General features: G+C 55.8%; 10 protein-coding genes across 10 annotated transcripts; 6 read left to right on the top strand and 4 right to left on the bottom strand.

The window, feature by feature from the left end:
- Positions 1–193: 193 nt before the first annotated feature.
- On the bottom strand, positions 194–2,030 carry LY79DRAFT_671941 (uncharacterized protein; the record flags this gene model as incomplete). Its single annotated transcript, XM_060563990.1, has 3 exons — positions 194–1,733; positions 1,798–1,884; positions 1,936–2,030. The coding sequence occupies 3 exons, from the start codon at positions 2,028–2,030 to the stop codon at positions 194–196; spliced, it is 1,722 nt and encodes a 573-aa protein (XP_060411267.1).
- A 2,590-nt stretch (positions 2,031–4,620) lies between these two features.
- On the bottom strand, positions 4,621–6,101 carry LY79DRAFT_521103 (major facilitator superfamily transporter; the record flags this gene model as incomplete). The annotated part of the gene is made up of 4 exons (XM_060555312.1): positions 4,621–5,249; positions 5,319–5,628; positions 5,736–5,932; positions 5,984–6,101. 4 exons carry the CDS (start codon positions 6,099–6,101, stop codon positions 4,621–4,623), a joined length of 1,254 nt encoding a protein of 417 aa, XP_060411266.1.
- Positions 6,102–6,852: 751 nt separating this feature from the next.
- LY79DRAFT_671939 (uncharacterized protein) lies at positions 6,853–8,852 on the top strand (the record flags this gene model as incomplete). Its single annotated transcript, XM_060563989.1, has 3 exons — positions 6,853–6,986; positions 7,378–7,960; positions 8,016–8,852. The coding sequence occupies 3 exons, from the start codon at positions 6,853–6,855 to the stop codon at positions 8,850–8,852; spliced, it is 1,554 nt and encodes a 517-aa protein (XP_060411265.1).
- A 765-nt stretch (positions 8,853–9,617) lies between these two features.
- Positions 9,618–10,616, top strand: LY79DRAFT_592329 (uncharacterized protein; the record flags this gene model as incomplete). Its single annotated transcript, XM_060561407.1, has 1 exon — positions 9,618–10,616. One exon carries the CDS (start codon positions 9,618–9,620, stop codon positions 10,614–10,616), a length of 999 nt encoding a protein of 332 aa, XP_060411264.1.
- A 207-nt stretch (positions 10,617–10,823) lies between these two features.
- LY79DRAFT_671937 (DNA replication regulator SLD2) lies at positions 10,824–12,309 on the bottom strand (the record flags this gene model as incomplete). The annotated part of the gene is made up of 2 exons (XM_060563988.1): positions 10,824–12,109; positions 12,168–12,309. The coding sequence occupies 2 exons, from the start codon at positions 12,307–12,309 to the stop codon at positions 10,824–10,826; spliced, it is 1,428 nt and encodes a 475-aa protein (XP_060411263.1).
- A 321-nt stretch (positions 12,310–12,630) lies between these two features.
- LY79DRAFT_311853 (uncharacterized protein) lies at positions 12,631–14,426 on the top strand. Its single transcript, XM_060552347.1, has 2 exons — positions 12,631–12,829; positions 12,894–14,426. The coding sequence occupies exons 1-2, from the start codon at positions 12,824–12,826 to the stop codon at positions 14,073–14,075; spliced, it is 1,188 nt and encodes a 395-aa protein (XP_060411262.1). The 5' UTR covers positions 12,631–12,823; the 3' UTR covers positions 14,076–14,426.
- A 305-nt stretch (positions 14,427–14,731) lies between these two features.
- LY79DRAFT_521161 (DSBA-like thioredoxin domain-containing protein) lies at positions 14,732–15,489 on the top strand (the record flags this gene model as incomplete). The annotated part of the gene is made up of 2 exons (XM_060555318.1): positions 14,732–14,779; positions 14,845–15,489. The coding sequence occupies 2 exons, from the start codon at positions 14,732–14,734 to the stop codon at positions 15,487–15,489; spliced, it is 693 nt and encodes a 230-aa protein (XP_060411261.1).
- Positions 15,490–15,625: 136 nt separating this feature from the next.
- Positions 15,626–16,495, bottom strand: LY79DRAFT_521108 (DASH complex subunit Spc34; the record flags this gene model as incomplete). Its single annotated transcript, XM_060555313.1, has 2 exons — positions 15,626–16,355; positions 16,431–16,495. 2 exons carry the CDS (start codon positions 16,493–16,495, stop codon positions 15,626–15,628), a joined length of 795 nt encoding a protein of 264 aa, XP_060411260.1.
- Positions 16,496–18,273: 1,778 nt separating this feature from the next.
- LY79DRAFT_521270 (uncharacterized protein) lies at positions 18,274–20,111 on the top strand (the record flags this gene model as incomplete). The annotated part of the gene is made up of 3 exons (XM_060555333.1): positions 18,274–18,824; positions 18,963–19,263; positions 19,320–20,111. 3 exons carry the CDS (start codon positions 18,274–18,276, stop codon positions 20,109–20,111), a joined length of 1,644 nt encoding a protein of 547 aa, XP_060411259.1.
- Positions 20,112–23,409: 3,298 nt separating this feature from the next.
- On the top strand, positions 23,410–24,147 carry LY79DRAFT_581952 (uncharacterized protein; the record flags this gene model as incomplete). The annotated part of the gene is made up of 2 exons (XM_060560222.1): positions 23,410–23,633; positions 24,006–24,147. The coding sequence occupies 2 exons, from the start codon at positions 23,410–23,412 to the stop codon at positions 24,145–24,147; spliced, it is 366 nt and encodes a 121-aa protein (XP_060411258.1).
- Positions 24,148–24,991: the final 844 nt, after the last annotated feature.

The raw sequence follows: 24,991 nt of genomic DNA, 5'->3' as shown, positions 1-24,991 counted from the left end.
CTGATTATATATGTGTAGTAGAAGAACTGTGCTAATTACCACGTAAATACAACGCTGGTTTTCCAAAAGCCCAAGATTATGTATGTATGTGTTGGAAGACGGCGACACATGTAAACCCTTCTTTCCCGCCTTCACCACTTATTAAATCCTTCAAGTCTACATTGTGGTCTCCTTCTTATCAAGAACCTGGTCCTCAACCCTTGGTCACGGTGACCGTGACTGTCTCGCGCTCCTTTTGCGTGACCGTCACGAAAACTGTCACGGTGGGCGTGCCCTGCGGGACGTCGAAGCTGAACGGCAGACGCGCCGTCGGTACGAGGCCACCGACGAGGCCCGTTGGAAGCCCGCTGGTCTCGTCGGGGATGGGGTTGACAATCAGGGTGTCTGTAAAGGTCCCTGTTGGGCTGGCTGGGGTTGTTTTCGACTGGGTGGCTTGTCGTGTCGTCTCTGTGGTTGTAGATACTGGCGACGACTCGGCCGTTGTGGTGCGTGTGCGTCGGCGGGATGTGGATGTTGTAGGTGGGTCGTCTTCTTCCGTCGTTGTGGATGAGGGTGCAGGTGCAGGCTTCATGGTCTTAGTGACAACGACGGTGGTGGTGAAGCCCGGGGCTTGGACTGCAGAGCTCGTCTGTGGACTTGCGGCAGGCGGAATGATGGAGACTGTGTACGTTGCGATGACTGTGGGCGTAATGGTCGTAGTTGTTTCTGATGCGACCTCGGACGCGCTCGTCGAGGAGCCTGGAGCAGGGGCAGATACCGGCGTGCCTAGGATGCCACTCGCCACCTTGGGGTCATAACACCCAACAACAACGCCCTCGGTGGTGCTCATCGGCAGCGCGAAGCAGGATGTCCCTGTCCCGCAGTTCTGAATAGCGAAAGCGCCGCTAGAGCCGCATATGCCAACATTGCCCTTGACGCAAGCGATCTGGCCGGCAGCACAGGCGGACTGCTCGGTAAGGGAGGCGAAGAGGACGTTGAAGGCCTTTGCGGAGGCAAGATTGCTAGCGGCGATCTCGGGAGAAACGGTGGCCGAAGCGGCCGGGGTGGAAGTCTGGATGGTGGGGACTTGGTTGTTGGGCGTGCCGGTGACCCGGAGTGTGGGTGAGGGCGTTGATAGAGGGACGGTCGAGGGGGGTGTCAATGGAACCGAGGGTGTCTCGGGAGGGCCCTGGACTGGGGATGCCGTGGTCGGCGCAGTGGCGATAGTGGTCGATGAGGCGGAAGGGGAAGATGCCTCGACGTTGGCGGTGCTGGATAGGACAGAGGCAAGAGTAGAGGATACTCCAGACCGATCCACGACGGTTGTTGTAGCTGCTTGAGTTCCACCCGGGACAGGAAAAGCGAAAGATATGGACGACTGCAGCGGCGCTGTCGACGTAGAAGCGGAAGAAGCACCTTCAGATGGCGATAGAGGTGCGGGTGCAGAGGTGGTGTTGCCAGGATACAAAGAGGATCCGTTCTGTAGACCGGATGTGAGTTGTGGCGGCAAGGAGATAGTACTCGATATGAGAGGTGGCAAAGCCGGCCCAGACTCTGTTGCCGGTATTGAGTGGGATTCTGGGGTCGACTGAGCTGGTGTCGTTGAAGGGGGTCGGCCTTCTGGTGTGGTTGATGGCTGTGATGTGACTGGGGAGCTGGCAGTCGTGCCGTCGAGGGTCACAAATATTGGGGTCGGAGTGACTCCATCCTGTTCCTCTTGTACCGTCACAGAGAAGGCGGAGGTAGTGGTGTCTCTATTTTCATGTCAGCATGGCCTGAGTGAGCGGGCATGGAAAGAGGTGGGAGACGTAGACGTACGCTGGATCCGAGGCGACGCTCGATATTACAGCAAGACTGCTGCTGGTGGTGAATGCACTGGAAGTGGTATTCCAGTCCTTCCTGAGGCTTTGATGGGTGTTAGTGATGCACGGCAAAGGCATGGTGGAGTTTACTGACAATCTCTCAACACGTCTTACTGGACCGGCCTGCGTGGTCTGAGTCATCAGGAGGAGGAGGAGGAGGGTGTCTGCTACGCGAATAGAGGAAGGCATCGTGATGTGTGGCGCTAGAGAATGATGTCGGCGGAGATTAGTGACTTGAAGTCGGCTTCTTGGCGCGACGAAGATGGATATTATGAGTATAGTGGCAGTCTAGAAGACGCGCTGTTCTCGAACCAACAAAAGAAAAGAGGGTTATGGTCTCGCCCAGAAACAAGCAAGGAAAACGATCAGCAGAGGACGAACAATGAACAGAGAGGGGAAAGTGAAGAACACAAGCAACGAAGAGGTGGAGAATAAAGCAGAAAGGCAAAACAAGAGGAAAGAGAAAGAAACAGAGAACGGAAGGAGGGGAAACGAGAGATCAAGGTCGATATGACTAGACACGCACAAGGGAAGGGACAGAGTTGGTGGATGACGGGGTTTTCGACGCTTTCCACATGCAAAGCATACGAGGATGCAGGCCCCATCTTGTATGACTGGGCCTGGAGATCAGGCAAGAAAAACAGCAAGGCAGAGGTCTAGAACTCGTAGGCATGTCAAGGCCCATTCGAGCAGCCGGGCTGTGAAGGCATTCGAAACACTTGGTTCGCGAGTGGGCAAGGATGGATGGAGCAGTTTAGATGAGGGCCCGACAGCTTGGGAACACGGTCATCCAATGCCTCTGCATCTCTCTCCGACACGGAAGCCAGATATAGGCCATAGCCAAGAGACTGACTGGGCCGGAGGTGAGAGACCGTAGTAGTGACATCGGGTGGCAGCAGGCGGCGGGAGAGATTTGGTTAAGCGCCTCGCAAGGTGTCTGTCTGTCTGTCTATACGAGACCTCTCTGTGGAAAAACACGGCTGACCTGGATCGAACCGGGCGAAAATGGGACAATTTCTTTTTCGTGTTTGTCGTATTGTTCAGTGTTTCTGGACATGTCGATTGCAGACGCGCGGGAAGCTACTATTGGCAGACAGGGACACACCCCATGTCCCGTTCCCGTGCGATGCCCGCCAATCAATCCCACAGCGCTTACACTACAGTACCGGTACCTGGGGCAAGTGGGCCTAACAGTTCGCTGGCAGGACACCCACCAGGGGACCACACCCGCCGTAAGTAGTCGGTCAGTCAAGTCGGTCAGTAACCTGTGCTTTTTCCTTCTTTACACCGCGCGTCTCGTCTCGTGGATTTCTCAGAATTCATTGATAAAGCCGCCGTTCCTTTCTTCTGGTTTCTGAACTGCTGAAACTCTGATGATTCCAAAGCTTTCATCCCTTCTTCTCCACGCCACTCTGCAGGCCATCATGATACAGTGTCGAGGACGCCACAGGCTTGTTCCTACAAAGCACCGTGTTTTGGCCGAGAGTCACGTCACGACAATTGGCTTGATGTCGATTGCATCAGCCAGGTGTTGTCTGTCTTTTTGGCCTTTCACCCACGCCACCAGTTCTCTGACCGAGAATAGGTACAGAAAGAGCCAAAGGATACAGACCAAGTGATAATCCACTCAATCAAAGCTCGCGACCGCTGGTTTACATAAACCGCGTCAGCGCGTCGTTGTTGAAGAGGCCTGCCAGTGTTGCACGTCTGGTCGACTTACGCTCCACCAGCCTCTAGTCGCATCATCTCCTGGACAGAACCCTATGAACACTGCAGCCCGTGGGGTGACAAGCACTGATGCTGCAATTCCTTCCTGCCCGTATGCAAGCTCGCTTCTCGTGTGTTCGAATGTATCAGACTACCTATCTATCATTACCCACACACGTGGGTGCACTGGCCGTGTCACCTTCCCCTCTCGCCCCATGAGCCAAGGTACAGACGGGGATTCGACGACGTTGAAATATGCTTCCCTGTCGTCACTTCGGGGAGCACGTTGCTCATCCCGTGGCATCCATTGGGGCGAATGGGGAACAATCGTCCCTTGGCAAGCCACACCCCGGGTTGCGAAGCGGCTTGGCTCTCAGGTACACTGCTAAACAACTGCACCTGGTGACGCACCGGTTCGTCGTGCTCTCTTCGAGGTCCAAATGAGCCTTTTATCCTTGTAGGCTGGTTCTAATGCTACCGACGGTGCGGAAGCCCTTATCGTGCTAGGAACGACGTAACGCGAATCCTCACATTAAACCTCAGAGACGTCGCCTTGTCATATCAGATCAACTTTCGCGGCGGTCAGTGGTTGTTACCACGAAGGCTTTCTCCAACCATTGCACAAATGCTCTCGGCTCCTCTTTCTGACGCCGTCCTCCTGACGACCGACCTCACCATGTCATGAATCATGATGCGCCCCCCCCCCCTCAATCAAAAGACGTACACGTAGGGCTCAGAGCCGTCCTTAGGCTTGTTTTTGCCCTGGGCTACGCGCCGGTTGTGCACGAAATATACAGATTCTTGAAAAAGAGCAGCCGCCATGCCCATCGACACCATTATTATCATGGTGAGGAGACCTTTATCGTAGCTTTCGTTTCTGTTAGCCTCATGTGTTTTTCCGGCGATTAACCCTGAAGAGAACACCGAAAGGGGGGGTGCACTTACAACGGCAGGTCGTTGCCCCTGAAATACTGCGAGCCGACCATCAAGCCACTGATGGCGGACATTACCCACATGCTTAACACACCCGTCAATATTGTCCAGTCTTCTCACGTCGTATAATGGCAATAACTCACGCGATTCCAATACTTCGCTCTCCAGGGTCACGGCAGTTGACCTGCAGCCAGGTGTTGTGTGCTGGATGGTAGCAGACGGCAAAGGCGTTGATCATTGTCCACAGACCCCATCTCGACCACTTTCCTACGTGCGGATGGAGGCTGCGAGCCACCACCAAGATGGTCAGGTAGCAGATATGTCCCACTATGACTGTCGCTCCCCTCTTGTTTGTCCGGTCGCTCAGCGTAGCGAACGCGAAGACGACAGCCATGGCGAGGGAGGCGCCCACCGCTGCGAGGGCGTTGGCGCTGGTTCGGTCGAAGCCAAGGGCCATGATGATCGACGGGGTGTAGGTCGTCAATGGTGACCATGTCGAAAAGACGCAGAAGGTGGACACGTAGTGCGGCCACCGCTTGTAATGCTTGACAGTCTTCCAGACAAGAGCCCAGGGGATCTCGATGCCGCGAGCGCCGCGCCTGCTTCCGAGCTCGTCAACTTCCATCCTCTTCTGGAGTATTTCTTGTTGGTACGCCGTGAAGCGGACGACACCCGCGCTTGCCAGCGGCTTCGGTATGTCGGGGGACCCTGGGAGGAGCAAGATGAGCATCAGCGCCACGACGAGCGTCACCAGGCCCTCGACTGCACCTGCCTGTCAGCCACACAGTCGGAACACCGAAAACAGAGCTGATTATACACGGGAGGGGTTGTACGCACTCAAGAATAGCCACTGCCACCCCGTCAACCCTCCCTTGCCCGCCAGCTTCAGGATTCCCGACGCGACCAGGGGGCTCAGGGCGTTGCCGCCAAACTGCCCAAACATGAAGACGGCGATGCGCTTCGCCAGCTCGCGCTTCGTGTACCAGGTCGAGAGGGTATACATGGACCCGGGGATGTAGCCCGCCTCGGCGAGGCCGAGCATGAGGCGGACGGCGAGGAAGCCGGCGCGGTTCTTGACGAGGACTTGGAGGGTGCCGACGAGGCCGAAGAGGAGAACCTGGAGGGAGATCCATTTCCGGGGCCCGAACTGTTGTCGTTTATGAGGTTAGAATAGCGACTGAAAGACGCATTGGATGGAGTGATGACTGAGGTGAGGAAGCAAGGTGGATGGACAAACGCTTGGCGAGAACGCACCCATTGCAGAAGCAGGTTGCACGGAATCTCCAGCACAACGGTGCCCATGAACATGAGCTGGTTCCCGAGGTTGATTGTATCCTGGCTGACGTCAATATCCTTTGCAAACCCGGCGGTGAGGGCGCTGGCGAGGTTCATGCGGTCAAGCTGGAACATGAGTAGGCCGAGGACAAGGAGCGGGAGGACGGTGAGGTCGACTCTGCAACCCGGTAAGCTTCATCCTCTACAGACCGTTCCTGTGTATACACACTTCCTCTTAGCCTTCTGCTCTTGTTCAGTATCCCACTCAGGCTTGTCTTCGAGCGCGACGACGGAGCGGTCCGTTGGGGTGTCACACACCACCTTGTCGTCGGTCCGGGAATCCATGGCTGTCGTCGATCACGTCGGTAGTTTGCGATGAAGTGAACAAACCAAGCGATCCGACCGAGGCCAAACGAACGTTCTCTCCAACTACTTTTCACTTTTATTGTCGGCCATCCAGGTCTCCCCAGCAGACCCTCACGATGGCATCCCTCACCCCCTTGTCCCCATCGATTGTCGAGTTGATCCCCATCTGGGCTTCAGGGATGAACCAATGCAGCTCGCCCGTCTTGTCCATGACCCGAAAAACAAAATTACAGGGTCCAAGCAAGACGTGCGCCATGATGCAACCGACATAGAACCTTGATGGCCTTACGGAGTACACATACGGATACCTAACCCATATAACCCTTATCGATAAGCACTACAGTGAACCCAATAACGCCATCAGACGCTAAGATGATCAAATCCGCCCCTTCACGATTCCAGACACAGCGGACCCCTGGCTAGAGGAGCGTCTCTCGCTGTATTTCTGCGATGCATCCCTGCACGACTACCCCGTCAGGCAGCTTACAGATACGCGATTGGTCCATGTCTTGAGGGATATCAGCGGGGTGCTAGCTTGTGCCCCTCCACGCGCTCTCTCGCCGTTGCGAGCCGGGACCAAGTCCAAGCTCTTGGGGACCGTCTGCGAAAAGCAATTGGTGCTGCCAATTCTATTTCTCTTGTTTTCTCTCTCCCGACCTTTATTCTCCCCTTTATCTCACAACGCTCTTCCACGTGTTCTCATTGACCTGTCACAAGTTGAGCCGGAAACATGGGCGCAATCAAGAGAGTCGCAGTCATCGGCGCAGGGCCGGGCGGGGCCATCACCATCGATGCCCTGGCCCGCGAGAAGACCTTCGACGTCATCCGAGTGTTCGAGCGCCGAGAAGCCGCGGGCGGTTGCTGGTGAGTTTTACCCTTCTTCAGGTTTTAATTCGTCGTGTTTTTTATTTTGTTTTCTTTCCCCCAAATTCAATGTGACGCGGGGTGACGCCGCACTCATATAACTTGCTCACCGGGTACCTTGACGGTTCGAGATCCCAGTCGGCGCCTCTTCACAACTGGGGGCGTATGTATACGGAACGAGAGATATATGGGCACCTGGATGGCCTACTTCAAATCTGGTGAAAGTACACCGCCTGGAGCCCCAGAGAAACTAGGTTCACTTGGATTCGGAAGAGATGAGGTGAACAGTGCGATCATGTACATCAAGATATGGGATGACAGCAATTGGACGAGATGGGGCGGGACCTGTGACCAAACAACCGTAACATGCACTAACCAACCGATCCCCCAGGGTTGGCGACCAAACCCCTCCGCCACACCTCACCGACCTCCCCGCCCTCGCATCCCGCACCGCCGACCGCCCGGTCCCGATCCCGGAGACCCTCCCGGCCCGAACCCCGAAACCGCAGACCTCCTCGCCGCCGCGCTTTACCGAATCTGGCATTTACCCCTACCTGGAGACTAACGTCGATGCCATCCCCATGTCCTTCTCCGAGGAGTCCATCCCCGAGCAGCGCACGGAGAACTCCATCGCCCTGCACGGGCCCGAAACGCCCTTCCGCCACTGGACCGTCGTCCGGGACTTTGTACAGGGACTCGTGAACCGCAATGGGTACCAGGATTTCGTCTCGTACAGCACGACGGTGGAGCTGGCCGAGAAGATTGGGGGCGAGTGGAAGCTGACGTTGAGGAGGGAGGGCGAGGAGGTGGATGAGTGGTGGGTTGAGTATTTTGATGCTGTGGTTGTTGCCACGGGCCATTACTGGGTGCCTTACATCCCCCACATCGAAGGCCTCGAAGAGTTTGAAAAGGCTCGCCCGGGGAGCGTGATTCACAGCAAGCACTTTCGCGGACGAGACCAGTTCCGTGACAAGGTATGCGACTGCTCACGAATGGATCCCGTGTGCCATTAGACTGACTGTTGCCCAGCGCGTCGTTGTAGTGGGCGCCTCCGTCTCCGGAGCCGACATCTCGGTCGACCTCGTCAACACCGCAAAGCTCCCCATCTACTCGGTCGTAAACGGCCGCAGGGCAAACCTCTACTTTGGCGACGGCGCATTCAACCACCCCCGGATCTCACGCCGCGCCACCATCTCCCGCATCGACGGCCGAACGGTGCACTTCTCGGACGGCACCTCCGTCGCCGACGTCGACAACATCGTGCTCGCCACGGGCTTCACCTGGACACTGCCGTTCCTACCCTCGGTCGAGGTCCGCAACAACCGCGTCACGGGCTTGTACCAGCACGTCGTGTACCACCGCGACCCGACCCTGGTCTTCGTCGGCGCAGTGGCGGCGGGCCTGACGTTCAAGATCTTCGAGTGGCAGGCCGTCCTCGCGGCGCGCGTGCTGGCCGGGAGGGCGAGCCTGCCGCCGGCCGAGGAGCAGGCGAAATGGGAGGCAGACCAGGTCGCCGAGAAGGGCGACAACATCAAGTTCTCGCTCGTGTACCCGCACTTTGAGGAGTACTTTGAGACGGTGCGGGCGCTGGCCGGCGAACCGGAGAACGGAGTCGGCAGGGCGTTGCCGCCATACGACCCGTCATGGCTCCAGGTCTTCTTCGATGGCCTTGAGTTGAGGAAGAGGATGTGGGAGAGGCTAAATGCCCAAGCACAAAAGGAGCTTGAGCAGGCAAAGCTGACGGCGAATGGTTTGGTGGCACAGGGGGACAAGGGCACTCACGCACCACCACCAGCAGCGAATGGGCCAGAGACCGAGAAAGTCCCCATCGTGACGACGATTGAAGCGCTCCGGGAAGTGCAGTAGTCTTCATTCAATTGTATTAGATTTAATCATCTATAGAAGAGTAGTGAGTATGGGAGGACGCTGGTGCCGGTGTCCCTGATTCCATGTGGTCTACGGCAAAAACCACGGCCGGGGTCCGTTTCGTGATTGCTATTACGGTATGCTGCACAGACAGAACGGTTGCTAGATGAAGACGGAGAGCTCAGCTAATGGAATCTGGGGCATTATCCAGCCAACCTTGTAAGCTCATGTGGAGGGATAAGCCAGAACATCAGTGGAGGCTAATGAGGATGGCCATATGCCGACGTGGCTGGTCAGTCACGCACGACCAAGCATCATAATGCGAAGTCGTAGCGCTCGCTCTGGTCAGACAAACCCCAGGGAATGCATGATAGATAGATCTCTTTTGTTCGCTGCGCCAAACAGATTCGCTCGCTAAGCATAGATCAGCGGGGGCGACAAAGAGATGGGGTCAAGCGCTTACGCGTGGGCGCCGTCTTACATCAGCTGCGACGGCAGTCTGCGAGAACTAACATCAGCCCTCCAAATATGATATGCAAGGATTCGATCCTCTGGAAGCCCCCAAAATCCTGCCAGCGCATCTTAACGACCCGGTGCGTCCCAAACATGAGGCTTATTATCTCTTCAGCCGTGACGGCGACGGGCGTGTAATAAACAAGGCGTGGCATGTGGAAAAAGGGCCAGTATCCCACGCGCCGCCGAAAGTCGCGAGTAGCCAGGCCGGCTTTCGAGATAACGAGATTTACATCACCAACGCGAGCAAGCATGAACGCCCCACCTCAACCGTCGCCGTCGCTGCCGCCGAAGCCCTTGGAAGCGCCGCCAGCATTCGGCCTGGGCCGCCGCATCAGGGAGCTCCGATTCGACATGACGAATATCCTTCCCGGACCGCGCGTCGTACCGAGCCTCCTCGTCAGCGACTTCATCGGCTTCGTCCTCTACGCCATGATGGCGCCCGAATTGTCGACCGTCTTCGAGAAGAAGCTCTACGATGCGGTACCGCTCGCGCGGGCCGTCTGCGAGGGCCTCCGCTGCTTCCTGGACGCCTTCCGGCAGGAGCGGTGGCACCAGGTGGACCACACGCAAGAGACCGCCGACAAGTGGTGCTCGTACTCGTACCGGTCGCCGCCCCCGCGGCTGCGGTCCTACCGCGAGATCCTCAACCGGCAGCAGGCGCTGAGGAACTGCTGCGGCGCCCAGCTGCGCGGGCTGGGGACGCGAGACGTGGTGGGGAACATGCTGCTGCAGGCCACCCTCGCCTTCTGCTGGGCGTGGGCGCTGCTCCGGGACCACGTCACGCTCGTCTGGCTGCTGGCGGCCATCGAAAACGGGTGCGCGAGGTACAGGGAAAAGATCGAGACGTCCACCCCACCCGCGGTCCGCAGGGGGGAGAGGACCATGCCCGTGGCCCGGGGGGGCGGCGGCGGCGACGACGACGTCGGCCCATCGTACTGGTGCCTGGGGAGGGTGCAGCGGCAGATCAGCCGCGGCCACGACCTGATCAGCAAGTTCGTGGAGTTGGACATGTGCCACGTCGGGGGCGGAGCCGTCTGGGACGAGACGGAGTGGCTGTCAGAGAAGGACGGCGAGATTCCGGCGGACGCCGTGGTCGACGAGGACCGGTTTCTCGTGAACCGCGTGGCCTTCTCGACGTGCATGTCGTGGCTAATGGTGTCCATCAGCTGCGATTTTGCGACCTTTTACCTCCTCGTCCTGCTGCGGCGCCTCCGGGGTCGTCTCGTGGGGTGCTTTTGGGGAACATAGTGTACATATCTTGGGGGCTGCCGTTGTTTTTATGTTACTATACCCGGGAGAGTCAATGAGCAAGGAAGAGTATGAGGAGCAGCAGTAGTCCATGACAAGGATGTATTGGGCATTGTCTCATCAACACCGTAAGAGGGGATATCGCTTTCCATGCAAACAAACGCCTTCCAATGCAACCCGGAGAAAGAAAAGAAAAAAGCCCTTCTCTTAGCGCCGGCGCCGGAACTTGCTGTTGTAACCCGGCCCGCCCTTCGCGCCGTTGTTCTTTAGCTTCAACCGGCGGAAGTTTGTGTGCGCCATCTCGTTCACCTTTCTCACGGCCTTCTTGACTGTTCCCACCTTCTCCGTCTTCTTTGCCGCCTTCTTGGTTGCTTTGGCTCTAGAAGCCGACTCGTCGAATTCGTCGTCCGAGCCGGATCCCGCGCCTGCAAGCTCGTCTTCCGTATCATCCGCTGCCCCGTTGGCTTGTGTGTCCGGTACCGTCTCTTCATCGGCCTCCTCTTCCTGTCCGTCCTCGGCCGGACCAGATGGCCGCTTGCTGCGCACAGGCTTCATGTTGACTCTCCTCGTCGTCCGCTTCTGGCCCTTCTTCTTATACACTCTTAGCGGCATTCCATCCCGTCCTGTCTGGTCTTCGTCGGGGCTGTCGTATAAGCCTTCGTCGTCGAAGCCACCCAGAGGCAGGTGCACTTGGCTGTCGACAGCAAGCAAGTCATCCCTCGGCTTTGGAGGTGCTTTCGGCCGGACGACTTCGCCTTCCGCTTCCCGAAGAGCATCGAGATCGTCGTCGTTGTCGAGTTGTTCCTCCTCCACTTTCCTGAGACTTGCGACAATGGCGCTGAGACCCCGGACTATCGGCTTCCGGGGCAAACGTAAAGGCGGGGCCACAAAGTCATCGTCCTTGGTCGGGGGCGGCTGGGTGTGTCTTTTCAAGAAGGACGGAGTGTTGAACTGGAGTTTCGAAACAGTAGTAGGCGTCTTGGCATCAGGCGGTCCGCTGTCTTTATTTTTCAGCGGCGTCATGAAGCTATCCAGCATCTGTCGTTTACTGGCCGACATGGGGGTCCGCCCGAATCTCGCATTGTCCTCGTCGTCGGGAGGCGTCGCACGCTTCCGCGGTGTCGTCATTGACCTTGAATCGGCGGCAGTGTTCAGGTCCCGGTTCTTCCTTGAAGGTGTGCCCAGTTCGCGCTCTACCATCAAGTCAAACAGCCCAAGCACGCGGCCGTCGCGCTGCGGCGTCGGGCCGATCGATCGCGGGGCTGCAGGGCTGAATAGTGTCCTGGATATCGAGGGAGTACTGGCGAGACCGGCACCGTCAGGATTCGATCTTCTTTTCGAGGGCGTCTCGGCATGTTTTTGTTTCTTGGAAGGCGTCGTTGTTGGCACGGGATCTTCTTTTCGCTTCTTCGGTCGTGACTCTTGTTTCGGAAACGGGGGGATCTTGCCAGAAAGGACGTCGCGGACTTTGTTGTACTGCTTGTATTTTTGTGCTGCCCAGGAACGATTAGTCTTCTGAACCGTTACAGTCGGGCACAAGGCTCTGCATACCTATGTCTGCATTGCGCTTGATGTCGTCTCTGCTGGGCTTCTTTCCTTCATGGGATTTTGCCCAGGAGGTTTCCCAGCTCTTCAGTTCAGTACGAAGCTTCTGGGCCTGCGTCTCATAACCTGCCCTCGTTTGATCGTCCATATCGAGGTTGTTGTCAGTTAAAACGCGTATACGTCATTGAAGAGGACGCGGCTCGACGGGATGCGGTGTGACGACTCAGATAAGGCGGTTAAAGGTATACTTGGGTGGATTTGGTTGTGGAGGTATAGGAACGCGGTTGAGACGCGACACTGGAAAAACCACTAAACGCGAAAGATTCACGGTCGCCCAGCAGCGGGTGCGTCAGTGCACTCATTCACTGGCCGAATACCGGCCCCACTCCGGGTCGGCCTCCATTTTACCCACCATACACCGGATACAGACACTTGCATACCTACCTATTAATTAGTGCCTGCCGTAGTGCTAACGCCTTGTCCGTCCAAGACACATTTGAAAGTCGCATACAAAAGCTGCAGACAAACTTTTGTCAATGAATGTGATACTTTGGCATCAGAGCTGCTGCTCAGATTTAGCCTCCTAATTGTGGATGTATTGTCTGTTCCCAAGTCATCGACTTGCCCAAGTTATGTAATTAAACAATAAGCGCGAAAGCGCCATGTCGGTTAGGCACCGTCTCTTCATGGTCCAGGCAGTTAACCTCGGCTTACTAACAAAGGTTACGGTAGGTGGCGCACTCTATCGTAACTAGAAACAACATCTCCATCCCATCTTCCCTCAACACCTCACCTCGACGACTGCTCTTCTCGGAACTCTGTACCTTTGGCATGTCCCCCGAAGCGACATCCGGCGGAAACCCGAACCCCCGAGATCTCCATTCTGCCGTCCTGCAGACCACTTTGCAGGAGATATCGTCGCGATCGACAGAGCTCCAAGACTGCTGCGTCATCTGCCTAGAGGAGGTCACCGAACGCTGCGAGGCCCAACCTTGCCACCACCACAATTTCGACTACCTCTGCCTCGTGACATGGCTTGAGCAGCAAGCGGCTTGTCCGCTATGTAAAACCGAAGTCAAGGAGGTCCGCTACGATTTCAGCGACGACCAAACGCAATGGAAAACCTACAAGGCACCGGAGCGACCGCAGGAAAAGCCTACAGCTGCGGGAGCCTCTCCTCCGAGCCAACAGGCGAGGCGATTTTACTCCCATACACGCCTGCGATACTCGCGATCGCATGCGTACCCGACCCGGACCTTCACTCCTTCTCAAAACGAGGCGATTGCGCGCCGGAGGACCGTCTATCGGGACCAAATGTACTCGTTGCACGTCGGCTCGAACCGGATCTCGAGATACAGAGACCTGACGCCACAGCTGTTTGCCTCCGACGCCGAGCTCGTCTCTCGCGCGCGCACGTTCCTCCGCCGCGAACTACAAGTCTTCGAGTTTCTATCGCCCGACAACGACGCGCTGCCACAGGACGCCGACCCCGTTCGGCGACGCAGGGCAAACAATGCCGAGTTCCTCCTCGAGTACATCATTGCGATCCTCAAGACCGTGGATATGCAGGGCAGCATGGGCCAGGCCGAGGAGCTGATCCAGGAATTTCTGGGAAGGGAGAACACGCGGCTGTTGCTCCATGAGCTCAGAGCATGGCTGCGGAGCCCCTACATGACGTTGGAGAGCTGGGACCGCGCCGTACAATACCCGGATGCTGCGCCTAAGCGGCGGCGACGGTCGCAGAGTCCCAGCGCAGCCGACCGGGCGGAATCCTCAAGAAGCGCCGACGGGATCTATCCTTCGAGGTGGCGGAGGGACGAGCGGCGCAGGCACCGGCGTGAGCCCCACGAATCGCGCCGTTCACGGAATGACGAACGGTTGAGAGAGGCTACAGAGCGATACATTGTTGACTAGGCTCGCGGAGAACGGCCTGAATCACCTACATGATACCCTTGCATTTGATTTCTATTGCGGCGGCGGCGGAGTTATGTAGTATTCGCGGGGTCTCTCTTTGGCTTACGAGACTGTTACGATACCCTGCGGGTACTTTAGCCTCCAAGCTTTGGAACAGGCCCCGCACCAGGCCCTCCTAATGGAACCTGACATGACAGGAGTGTAGTAGTATAGAGTATACGAACAGACAAGGTCTCTTTGAGCTCTACGATTCATGAGATGTGACGCGGCAGGCCAAGTGCCGGGATGGAACTTTTTCAGCGCGCGCTTCCTTCTCCCTTTTCTCCTGGTTTGGATAATGGCGGGGTGTGGATTCGCTTATGTATGACCGGCGGCGCTGCAGCAGTGGAATGAGTGGGAGCGACCCCCCCCTCGAATAGATTCCGGCCACTGGTTCCCGTGGGGCTGATTGGTAATCACCTAAATCATCGGCATTCTGGGCGGAGTCCCGCCCGTGCTTCCAAGTCCGAGGTGATCTCACAAAACATATCTTACATCTTGTAGTATAGAACTTCACAGAACATTATCTCGCCTGTTTCTCATTCTCGTCACCCTTCTCCTCCCCACCATCACCGTCATCTTATAGCCGAATGAACGCCGCACGGCAAGCAAGCAAAATGACCAACATCAACATCAAGATCATCTCGGACCCCGTCTGCCCTTTTGTGAGACGCCCTTGCTCATGATGGATCACCGTTGCCGAACCCACTAACACAACCCCGGACAAAAGTGTTACCTCGGCAAAGCCCGCCTGGACCGGGCTATCGACTTGTACAAGAAGACGTACCCCGGCGGCAAGGACGACACCTTCAACGTCACATGGTCGGCCTACTACCTCGACCCGACGGCACCCCCCAAGGGCGTGCCCGTCAATGAGCGCATGGCGGAGCGCTTCGGCGCCGAGCGGCTCCATATGATGCACGAGCGCATGAAGCAGATGGGCGCCGCCGAGGGCTTGAACTTCACCTTTGGCGGCAAGGTCGGCCACACGCGCGACGCACACCGCACGATTCAGCTAGCCAAGTCCAAGGGCCCCGATGTCGAGAACGCCGTCGTGGACTCCATCATGAAGAGCTACTTTGAGGAGGACGGTGACGTGACGAGCTGGGACATGATTGTGGACGCGGCGGTCCGCGGCGGCCTCGAGAGGGACGAAGTGCGGAAATGGCTCGAGGAGGGCAAGGGCGGACAGGAGGTCGACAAGCAGGTCGAGGATGCGTACCGCATGGGCGTGCGCGGGGTGCCGCACTTCGTCATCAACGACAAGTACGAGATCGGCGGCGCACAGGATGCAGGCGAGTTTCTGAAGCAGATTGTGGCGGCCAAGGAAAAAGGCGGCCAAGGGTCGAGCGGACAGACCGGACCGTCGTGTTGAGCATTCAGAAACCAGCAATCTGCCTCTCTCTGTGCTTGCTGAATCCAAAAAAAAGTTCAACGTCATACCGTAGAGCTCCTCCGTCGCATTGTGGGTATCATGTCGTAAGAACCGTTGTAAAAGTGCCCTCCAACTTTCACATGTTCAGCAATCCTCCCAGATCCCTCTCCATCGTCCGTAGTCGCGCCTGCAGCTCGCGCTTCTTCTTGTCGAGCTCCCGCACGATCTCCTCCTCGGCCCGCAAATCGTCCTCTGTCATGAGATCCTCATCCTCATCCTCATCTTCCTGCTCGCCCTCTTGTCCCTCGTCGCCCTCGTTCATCCAGTGGTCCTTGTTCATCCTTTCGAGGGCGGCCTGGTGCTCGGCAACCTTCGCCTCGTAGTACGCCAGCGTATTAGTCTGGTGCGCGTACCGCGACCGTAGCTGGGGAATCCGTTCGAGTGCGCCGGGCAGGGCGTATACGCTGCACAGCTTCGCCGCACCCTTGAGGAGGATCTCGACGTCGACGTCGCCACCCTTGCTGGCGGCCTGACGCTCGCCACGACGCAGCTGGGCGTGAAGGTCCCCACCCAGTACGGCAGAGACGGCGGTGTGCCGACGGGGACCACCCATGCCGCCGACGCCGCTACGGGAGCTTCCTGGGGGCGGGCCTGTTGTGACTTCGCCTGAGGCGACGTTGAAGACGGTCTGGCGTCGGCCGGAAGCTGGTTTCGAGTCTGTGTTCTGCGAGGCGGAGGAGGATTGCGACGGCGGGGGAGGAGGGACGGAGAAGAGAGCGCGCTCATGAGCTTCAGTGTCGCGGATGAGGGAGGTAATATCGGCGTTGTAGAGCATCGCGTTTGTGAAGATTTTTGGAGGCGGGAACCTAGTAAGCTTATTAGAAACCCGGTCAAACGTCTCGAGAGCAATCGATTGGACTGCGGGGAAGAGCGAAGCGTACGGGAGGGAGTCGATACCCTCGCAGGAGAGAGCAATCTGCTCCAGGTGGATTGACAGCATCGACATGATGACGAATCAGCCTCAGGGTGAAGTTGAAATTCTGGAGGTGTGTATCTACGCAGACCGGTTCCGCGAGATGTTTGTTAAGACGAGGTTCAATGTTTACAAAGTGCCCCACCAAATAAATGGCGGTTTGGGAGAAAGAGGGTGCCAGCGACCCGCGTCGTTGCTTTGCGCACGGATCAGGTACCTACCCAAGGTTAGGTACTTACCTAGGTAGGTATACCTTGGGTGCTTCGTAGCTGTTCGTCCCAAATCCCAAGCGCCAAGCATTTCTGGTTGAGAACATCCATTCTTCATCAACTCTTCAACAACGTCGGCCTTCAATTACGATCTGGAGTTCCCCTTCAAGATTCGAAGCAAATTTCGTAGCGATTCGCAACTTGTCCAAATGCAATCTTGCGACATCGTAAGACCTTCATCCGGAGCCATCCTTGACTTGTACAACTCGACGGAAGTGATTACTACCATTGACGGCTGCCGAGGCTCGAGGCAGACAAACATAGAAGGTTGGCATTGAAGGTCTTGCCCTGGGGCCGAAAGCCGGTTGCGAAATATCTGGATGTGGCCGTGGGGGCAGTGTGCTCTACGACAATGCTGACAGCCAAGCCTTGTCATGTCTTTCCCGGTGTTGAAACAGTCGACGGGCAGGGCACTTGGAAGTCGATTGACAACGATACATCGCTGCATTCGGATTCAGCTCATTGTCAGCCAGACCGACGCCCAGCCACTCAGCTTACAAGGACACGGATCAAAGAAAGTTATCCATAATCAAGGCTGCAGTCTCCTAAGACGACGGGCTCTTTCACGGCTGCCTGGCCTATGTCGCTGTGTGCCTTGTCTTGAACGTTTAACGATCGACGACTCCCGGGTTGAGCGTGCCGATTTGCTGGGCGTGCGACGTCAGACATGACAACAGCTCAAGACTCTCATTGGACCTTTTCCCGAGCCTGCTAGCGCTCTCGTCTCACTCTCTCGCTCGCTCTCTAATGGCTTTGAGCACATGAACTGCAGTCTGTAAGTACAGTAAGGCATTTACACGTACCCAAGACAGCTCCCTCCCGATGGCAATGCGACCGGGATGGCCGCTATTAGCTTGCTTTTCGTGCATACCCGCGGTAAGTATCTCGGAGCCTCGCATATACTTTCTGTTGCTCTTGCACTGCCCAGATCTGACTGCATGCCACTCCTGCGCATTTCATTCCACTGCTTGCTCGTATTAGCCATTAGCCCCTCTCCTGCCTCACCAAAATGAACAAAGGTGGCAGGCACATGGAGGAAGGAAGGCTAAAGGCAACAACGGGCGAACAACGGCAGCGGGGCGGCGCCCTAGCCGCTGACGGTCGACACGCCCTAATAATTGGCAAGTGGCCCTGACCCAGTGATCAGCCAAGAAGAGCGACGGCGTCGTCAACCCCGGCCGGTTCAGCCAACTCAGCCCGCCCTGCACCTGCGCGTCTTTTCTTGGACCTCGATGACGGCATGCAGTTCAGTTCAGTGCCCTCGACATACAAACCGAGTCTACCTACCTAGGTAGGTACATCGAGGACTGCACTAAGATCTCTGAGTTGTTGGTGGAAGTTTCCTCGTGTCTCACCGGCGCCGCCCGCCGCCCGCCGCCTGCCATCTCCATCCTCCTTCCCCGCGATATAATGCCCCGTGAGCCCCCGCCCTCCTTCCCCAACTGGTCACTTGATCGGTTGCCCTTTCTGTCATCGTCGCCGCTACTGTCACCACCTCACATTCCATTTTGGCTGTATATTATTCTCGCCATCCCCCTTGTGATGGCCGTCGGTCTCTTTCCCGTCCCAGGCTTGGGCGAAAGGTTCGGGGTGCGTTACAAATCACAACAACAGAAACGTGCCAAGCTGCTCAAGGAGAGGATGGGCTCTACAAGGTTCCTGGGCTCCCAGGTCGGAGGGAGCACCGTCATCAACTACTCTTACACCGACTTCCCCTACAAGCTGCTCGCTTGGGATATCTACTACTTCTTCGAGTACATCTGGGCGCTGCCGTGGATCGTCTGGCCCGTCACCCCGGCCGACTCTGGCGACCTCGACGAGCTGGCCTTGACCAGGAAGAACCTCTTTTGCATTTTTATGCACATTATTCTGTTTGTTCTACAGCTTGCCTTCGTTCTGGCCCTGCCCTTCGCCATTCTGTTGCCAATCTGGGTGGCTGGGCTCGCTTCGGCCGCCTTCTTCACCCTCAACTATCTGCTTTGCCTCCTGCTCAACGGCCCGACGCTCACGTACACCTCGGACCCCAAGTATGCCCCCGAGCTGCCGGAGCACGCGCACGAAAAATGGGTTTTCCTTAACGGTGTTGCTGTGGGGTAAGTCGACATGCTCTTCCTTCGAGCCTCTATCCTCTTTGTTCTTGGGCAACAACTCGACTTTCCCTGTTTTTTGCCTTTCTAGGCGCTATGACTGTTGGCAAACTTGCCTGAGAACATGTACTGATATTGCGACAGGGAACACTGGATGAAGAACAACCTCAACAGACTGGCTCTTACCTTCAAGCGGCCTATTCTAGGTATCCACAACCAAACGTCAGGAATCCTCTTCGACGTTGTCGAATGTCTCATCCAGCGGAACCTGGGCTACGCCACGTATGATGTACGCATGTGCTACCGCATTGTCAAGGAAACGCTCTACAACCCTCAATACTCCAAGGTTGTTTTTGTTCTGCACTCACAGGGCGGCATCGAAGGTGGTCTCGTTCTTGACTGGCTGTTGCAGGAACTGCCCCAAGACCTTCTTGCCAAACTCGAGGTAAGCGAATTAGATTCACTTGGCCTTCGCACAGGCAGCTAACAATACACCATCAGGTATACACCTTTGGAAACGCTGCAAACCACTTCAACAACCCTCATCGCCACGCGTTGTCACAGGCTCTGGCGCAGAACAATGACGCTGCCATGACTGTAACCACCACTACGATGACCCATGGAGACCTCACTAGCAGCCCCATATCCTCAGTCACCAACAGTGACCTTGGTCAGGTTTCAAGTCTGAGCAACGGAAGCAAGAGTCAGAAGAGCCAGTCTGGAACTCCAGCCATTCTTAATGAATCATCGTCGACCTCGTCACGATCCTCGACTGCAGCGCTAGACAGAGCCATAGGCCATGTTGAGCACTACGCCCACTCAACCGACTTCGTGGCGATTTGGGGTGTCCTACACTTCTGCACGTCCTTGACTGCTGATCACACCATGCCACGCTTCATCGGGCGGCTATTTGTGCGCGCCTCGGAACGCGGCGGTCACCAGCTTTGCCAGCACTACCTCGACGGCATGTTCCCTCTCGCCAGGGACTCAGAGACGGGTGAGTTCATCGGGGCTTCGGACGAAAACGAGTTCATGGAGAGCGAGATCCAGGTCGGTCGGGAAGGCGATGCTGGAGTCAACGCGCGCGAGGCGTTTGAGGTGTCGTATCTCGGCCGTGGGTTCGCAAGCGAAGTCGAATTCCACGGGGAGCACGTCAAGGGAAGACACAGGAAGAGAACGGTCAAGGTCAAGGATCTCTCCCGACTGTGGCTGTATCGCAACGGTCGCAGTCCCCCCGAGACGCCGCCACTGCTGTACACGGAGAATGGCATTGTTAGGAACGCGACTCTGTAAGGAACCATTGTGGTGCTTTGGCTTTTTAGTCCATGGCCGCATAGATTGATACCCTCTTATTACTGATACTTCTGTACACGGAGAATAGCTTTGTTAGGAACGCGGCTGCGTAGTGAAGCATTGTGGTGCTTTGGAGTTTTAGTCGGTAGTCGCATAGATTGATACCCTCTTATCACACTTTGTTTCCATCGGTCTGTTTGCAGCTGTACCGCTCTCATGCTATTACGATGATGATATGAGATCAATGGGCTAAATGCCCACGTGTCAGTCAAGGTTCACTCTAGAAGAAAACTACCCTGTGGCACTAACACTGTCCCTATCAAGGGAGTGTGTTGGTTATATAACTAATCGTGAGGTATTCGGTACCGTGATAACACACATACTTGTATGTAACAACTTCTACAATACAACACACTTCAGTACATAGTACTTCACTATTTAACATTATTCCATCTAGGGTCGTTCTTGTCGGCAGTTAGGTTGAAATATGTCATGCTGGAGCAGGAAGTAGGCGGCGAAAAAGATTCATGTCGCTTCTCGTGAATAGGTGTAGGGTTAGACTCGTGCGCTCCCCTGATATACTTGGCTGCTGAACTAACCTTCCAGGTGTCGAAGCTTTGTGAAGCCTGTGCCCAAAGTCTGTCGGTGCCGTAATACTGTCGTGACGGCCTCAAGAGGTTGAAGCCGTCTGATTCTTCGATCTGCCCTCGTCTGGAGCCTTACTTCGATTTCTCTCACATCCTTACGTAGAGAAATCATGCCAGTCTCAACCAACGATTCCTAGGCGCGCACACAAATAGCCCTTACGTTATCTATCTACACTCTTCAAGTATTGCTTGCGCCTTCTTCGTTCGCTCCCAATTCACTCTTGCGGCCAACGAGTTGTCGGCAGACCAGGTCACAAGGTGCGACGTCAGATTTGCCGTCCAACGGCACAGACGGCTGAATTTTCACAGGGAACAAAGACCAAGATGCTGTTCTATCTCGCCGCGGTCGGAGCGGTCTGGATCGTCAAGCGAGCAATGCGAATGGATTTCTTCGCTCCCCAAGTCATCCACAACCGCCTCAACCCCGTCCACCTGGCTATCGGCATCCGCGGTTACCAGATCCAGACGGAGATCCTGGGCATACCCGAGCAATGCGGCCTCTTCTCGTCGGGTCCTCCCCGTCTCTAGGTTCATCAAGGCAGCGTGGATCCGATCTTGTGCTTGTTGCTCGTTTTCCCTTTTGTGGTCTTGGTGGGGGCAATGTTGTTTTTGAGGAACGAGAACACGAAAGTGTCCCTTTATGGGGTTTATTGCTTGCATGACAATCTTAAGCGCCCTACTCTGGTAGATGTCGTGTGTCGACCCCCGCCGCGCTCCAGGCTACGAATGGAATGATTGGAAGCCAAACAATGATTGAAATTGGCCTTCTCACATGATTGAGAAGTTGCACTAGCGTCCTCGCCTCAAAGGGCCTGCATGGTAGTTGCAAAACGCGGTTAAGGAGCAGAAGAATGACGGGAATTGCCTAAGGAGGCAGGGATACCCTGAGCCTTGATGGCATCTCGAAATATCCGAAAGTCACTCGCCTGGAGAACTGCACAGTCTGGGAAGGAAGATGGGCAGGATGAAGCACCCTAGAGGAGCCGTTATTACGTTAAAGGGAACGAAGGGCGCAATAGACAGGCCAGTATGCTTCTGTAGCTCTTGAATGCGTTCAACCTAGGCCTCTGATATTGTTTATAAAGGAAGTGAAAATAAATTAGTCAAGGGTCGGCCTAAGATCTTAAATCCTAATTCCCAACTTAAGACTAGCACTACTCAGCAGCACACCTTGGAGACACACCTGACTGCAGTTAGACCCTTAGGTATTCTCGGCGCGTCAAGGGCGCTATAATTAGGACAGCAGAAACAGAGACTGGTCCCCCGGAAGAGTTATTGCTTAAGTACTCAAGAGGCAGGTAGTTCCTCCTGACACGTCTTCTGAAGCATTCAAGTTATGTTGTTGAAACTATCTACCTAATCAATCAAGTTATGTCCCGCTTCTCAACCAGCGTCTGTGTGTATCATCAACGCGTTCCGGTAACGTAATTAAAGTTTGTCTATCTGGGTGGCCCCGTATATTTGCATAACAAAACCGGGCCTAAGCTGGTGACAATCCTCGGTGACGACTGTCTTACCGAGAGGTGAGGCTCAGTAGGAGGTGTGGGTGGGGTTCGGCCTTATCAGAATGACTCACTGAGTGGCGGGTTGTGGGCCCTTCGTGCATAACCTCCCTCCCAAACTGCAGCGAGACCCTAGCTAGCTTGATATCGGTCGAATCGACCGGGAAACAATGCCAGCGAAGCGAACCCATGCCATGTCAAATCAGCATGGATATGTTTTACACGTGTGTGAAGATTTCATTCGAGGCCGGTCATGCTCTCCCTACACGTGTAACGCTTGACAAGCACAGACGGACGACCCTTTGGAACCGATTTAGGGGAAGAAAAAAGAAGATTTGGTCATTTCAACGGTGGTCTGACAGTTATCAGCCACGCAAACGATTCATCTCGAGGCAGCTGATTACACACCGCCTCAAGTCCAATCACCGCCATTCCCGACAACTTGGGAATGCGGCTTGCCGAGAGTGGCGCGTGTCCCTGACCTAAGATAAGGTAGGGTGCTTGATCAACAGCGGACATTGGCTTCCGTGTGTGTATCACCTTGTACTCCGTACACTACGCACCATCTCAGAGCCCAAGGGTGGAAACCATGAAAAAATAGATGCTTGAGCTTTGCTGCTTTGCATACCACATGCCTCAGCCCTGGCATCTGTTTCGCGCCGTCTCTAATGTCTAATGTCTATCGAGCCGCCGAAAAATTGACGCAAGCCGGCCCCCCTTGCGCCGGGATCGCACCATGGTGGGTACCTTTTGCCCACCATGAATCCATCAAAGGAGCTTAACGCGCTTCAGAGCGGCGAAAGGGAGGCATTCCAGACGCGCCAGAGTCCAGAACGACGACCGAGGGGTGTTCGGGGTCCCATAATTAAAACTGGAAATACCCGAGCGATCTTGAATCCGTTCGCCGCCATCCTTTTTTCCCCCCCTGGTTATCGACCTATCGATGTTGGGAACGCGACTCACCAACAAATTTTCCAACCTGACCCTTGGGAGGGTATTTATTTTTGTCTTCTCTGGGTGGCCTTTAAGCAGTGACATCCCCCTCAGTCGTCTTTTTTTCTTTCTCTTCCACACGAAATCCACACCCCATTTTGCAGACAAGGAAAACCCTCAAACCCACCAACGATATCCTTAACACACCAAACCGACATGAACACGGTCCACATCAAGCGTGGCTCCGTTCGGCAGGGCAAGTACGACATCTATTGGAGTAAGGACAATGAGTGGGCCATCATCGACGATGAAGAAGAGGAGGAGAACGAGCGCCGGCTGAAGGATGCCTACCACCACCCCCGCCTCAGCTCGCGATACCTGACCGCCGGCCTCTTCGTAGTCCTGGTGCCCGCCATGTGCGGTTTGCTCTGGTGCTGCCGGTGCGTTCTCCCTCGCGAATTACCTTGCCGTCTCGTGTGTACCGGGTTCGGTTTTACTGATACGGCAAGCAGACTGAGACGACGCATTTGAACACCCAAAGTGTCGCGAGGAAAAAAAAAAAAAAGTTTCAAAAGACAGGAGCCGACTCTTGTTATCGGCTTACCCACCAGATTACGACCCATGGTTTTATGCAGAACTTCCACGTTCTTCGCCCAAATTCTCCGAACCAGCGCAGACGAGACAGTGGCCAGGCGCGCAGATCGTTTCCCAATGCGTTGCTCGTCATTGCCTCCTGCGAAGCCACCATGAAGCACCACTCACGGCATGCCCAAGGCTTGATTTCTTCAACGAATTCTTCGTCCTGCAACCAGGGAGCGTGCTGTGCAACCCCACTCCACCCTACTTTCTCCCGGTCTTCGTATTCTCTTTCTGGGCATCCGATTGCTCGGCCGTGGCGATGGCGGCATTCGACCCGACATGAGCCGTTCTCTTGGCGAACGCCGAATCGGATGACCCCTTTTGTCTTCGCCAGCAAATCTGCACACGCGGCAGCGCCTTCGCATGCGCCTACGACATTGAGCGTCAACTCGACAACCGTTAGATCCAGCACGACGATACGGTTCGCCTTGAGCAGCGATGCCGCAATCTAGCGCGTGCTCACTGGGGGAATCATCGTTTTCGTTGGGCGTTGCGGATGCACGCCGTGTCGTAAAGAGAACTGCATTCGCGTCAGGCCGAGCGCATGCCCGACCGCGACGGGTATGGAGTGCTGCGTCGGTTGGGTTGCTCGCGACACGCGACGTATGATCACTAGGCCAGGAGGACATTTTTGCGAGATGCTGCACTACGACGTGGTCTGTTCAATTTGGTACAGAGATGTTGGGTAAGGGGTCATGGGGAAAGGGTCGGCGGTTGGGAATGTGTACCATCTGCCTCGTATACATCAAGTCAACGGAGCAGCGGCTCGACGAGAGCAGTTATACATACATAAAACCACTGGCCTCAGACGTCACAATTGGGCTCAAGGCGCAGGCCCCGCCCGCTCCCTACTACTTAGACGGACACGCATATACAAACGAAATAGAAGCAAGCACGTCGAAGCAACCGACTCGTCCCAGACTCCCAGTACACCGCGCCGACGAGGCCGAAGTAGTCCGACACAAACCGGATGCACTTCATATAGCCTACGCGACAGCTCGTTACGACTTCTTTTATTTTTCGAAAGAGTTTCTACGTGAATAGGGAGAAACGCGGATGTCAATGAGGGAAGGAGTGGGGCTGAATCCATGATTGTATTGGGGAGAGAGAGAGAGAGAGAGATGACGGCGGGAGAATCAGAGCCGGCGGCGGGCGGCGT

The sequence above is a fragment of the Colletotrichum navitas genome (assembly GCF_030913465.1).
Source record: "Colletotrichum navitas strain CBS 125086 chromosome Unknown LY79scaffold_57, whole genome shotgun sequence".
Classification (NCBI taxonomy): domain Eukaryota; kingdom Fungi; phylum Ascomycota; class Sordariomycetes; order Glomerellales; family Glomerellaceae; genus Colletotrichum; species Colletotrichum navitas.
This window is presented reverse-complemented; position numbering and strand designations above follow the sequence as displayed.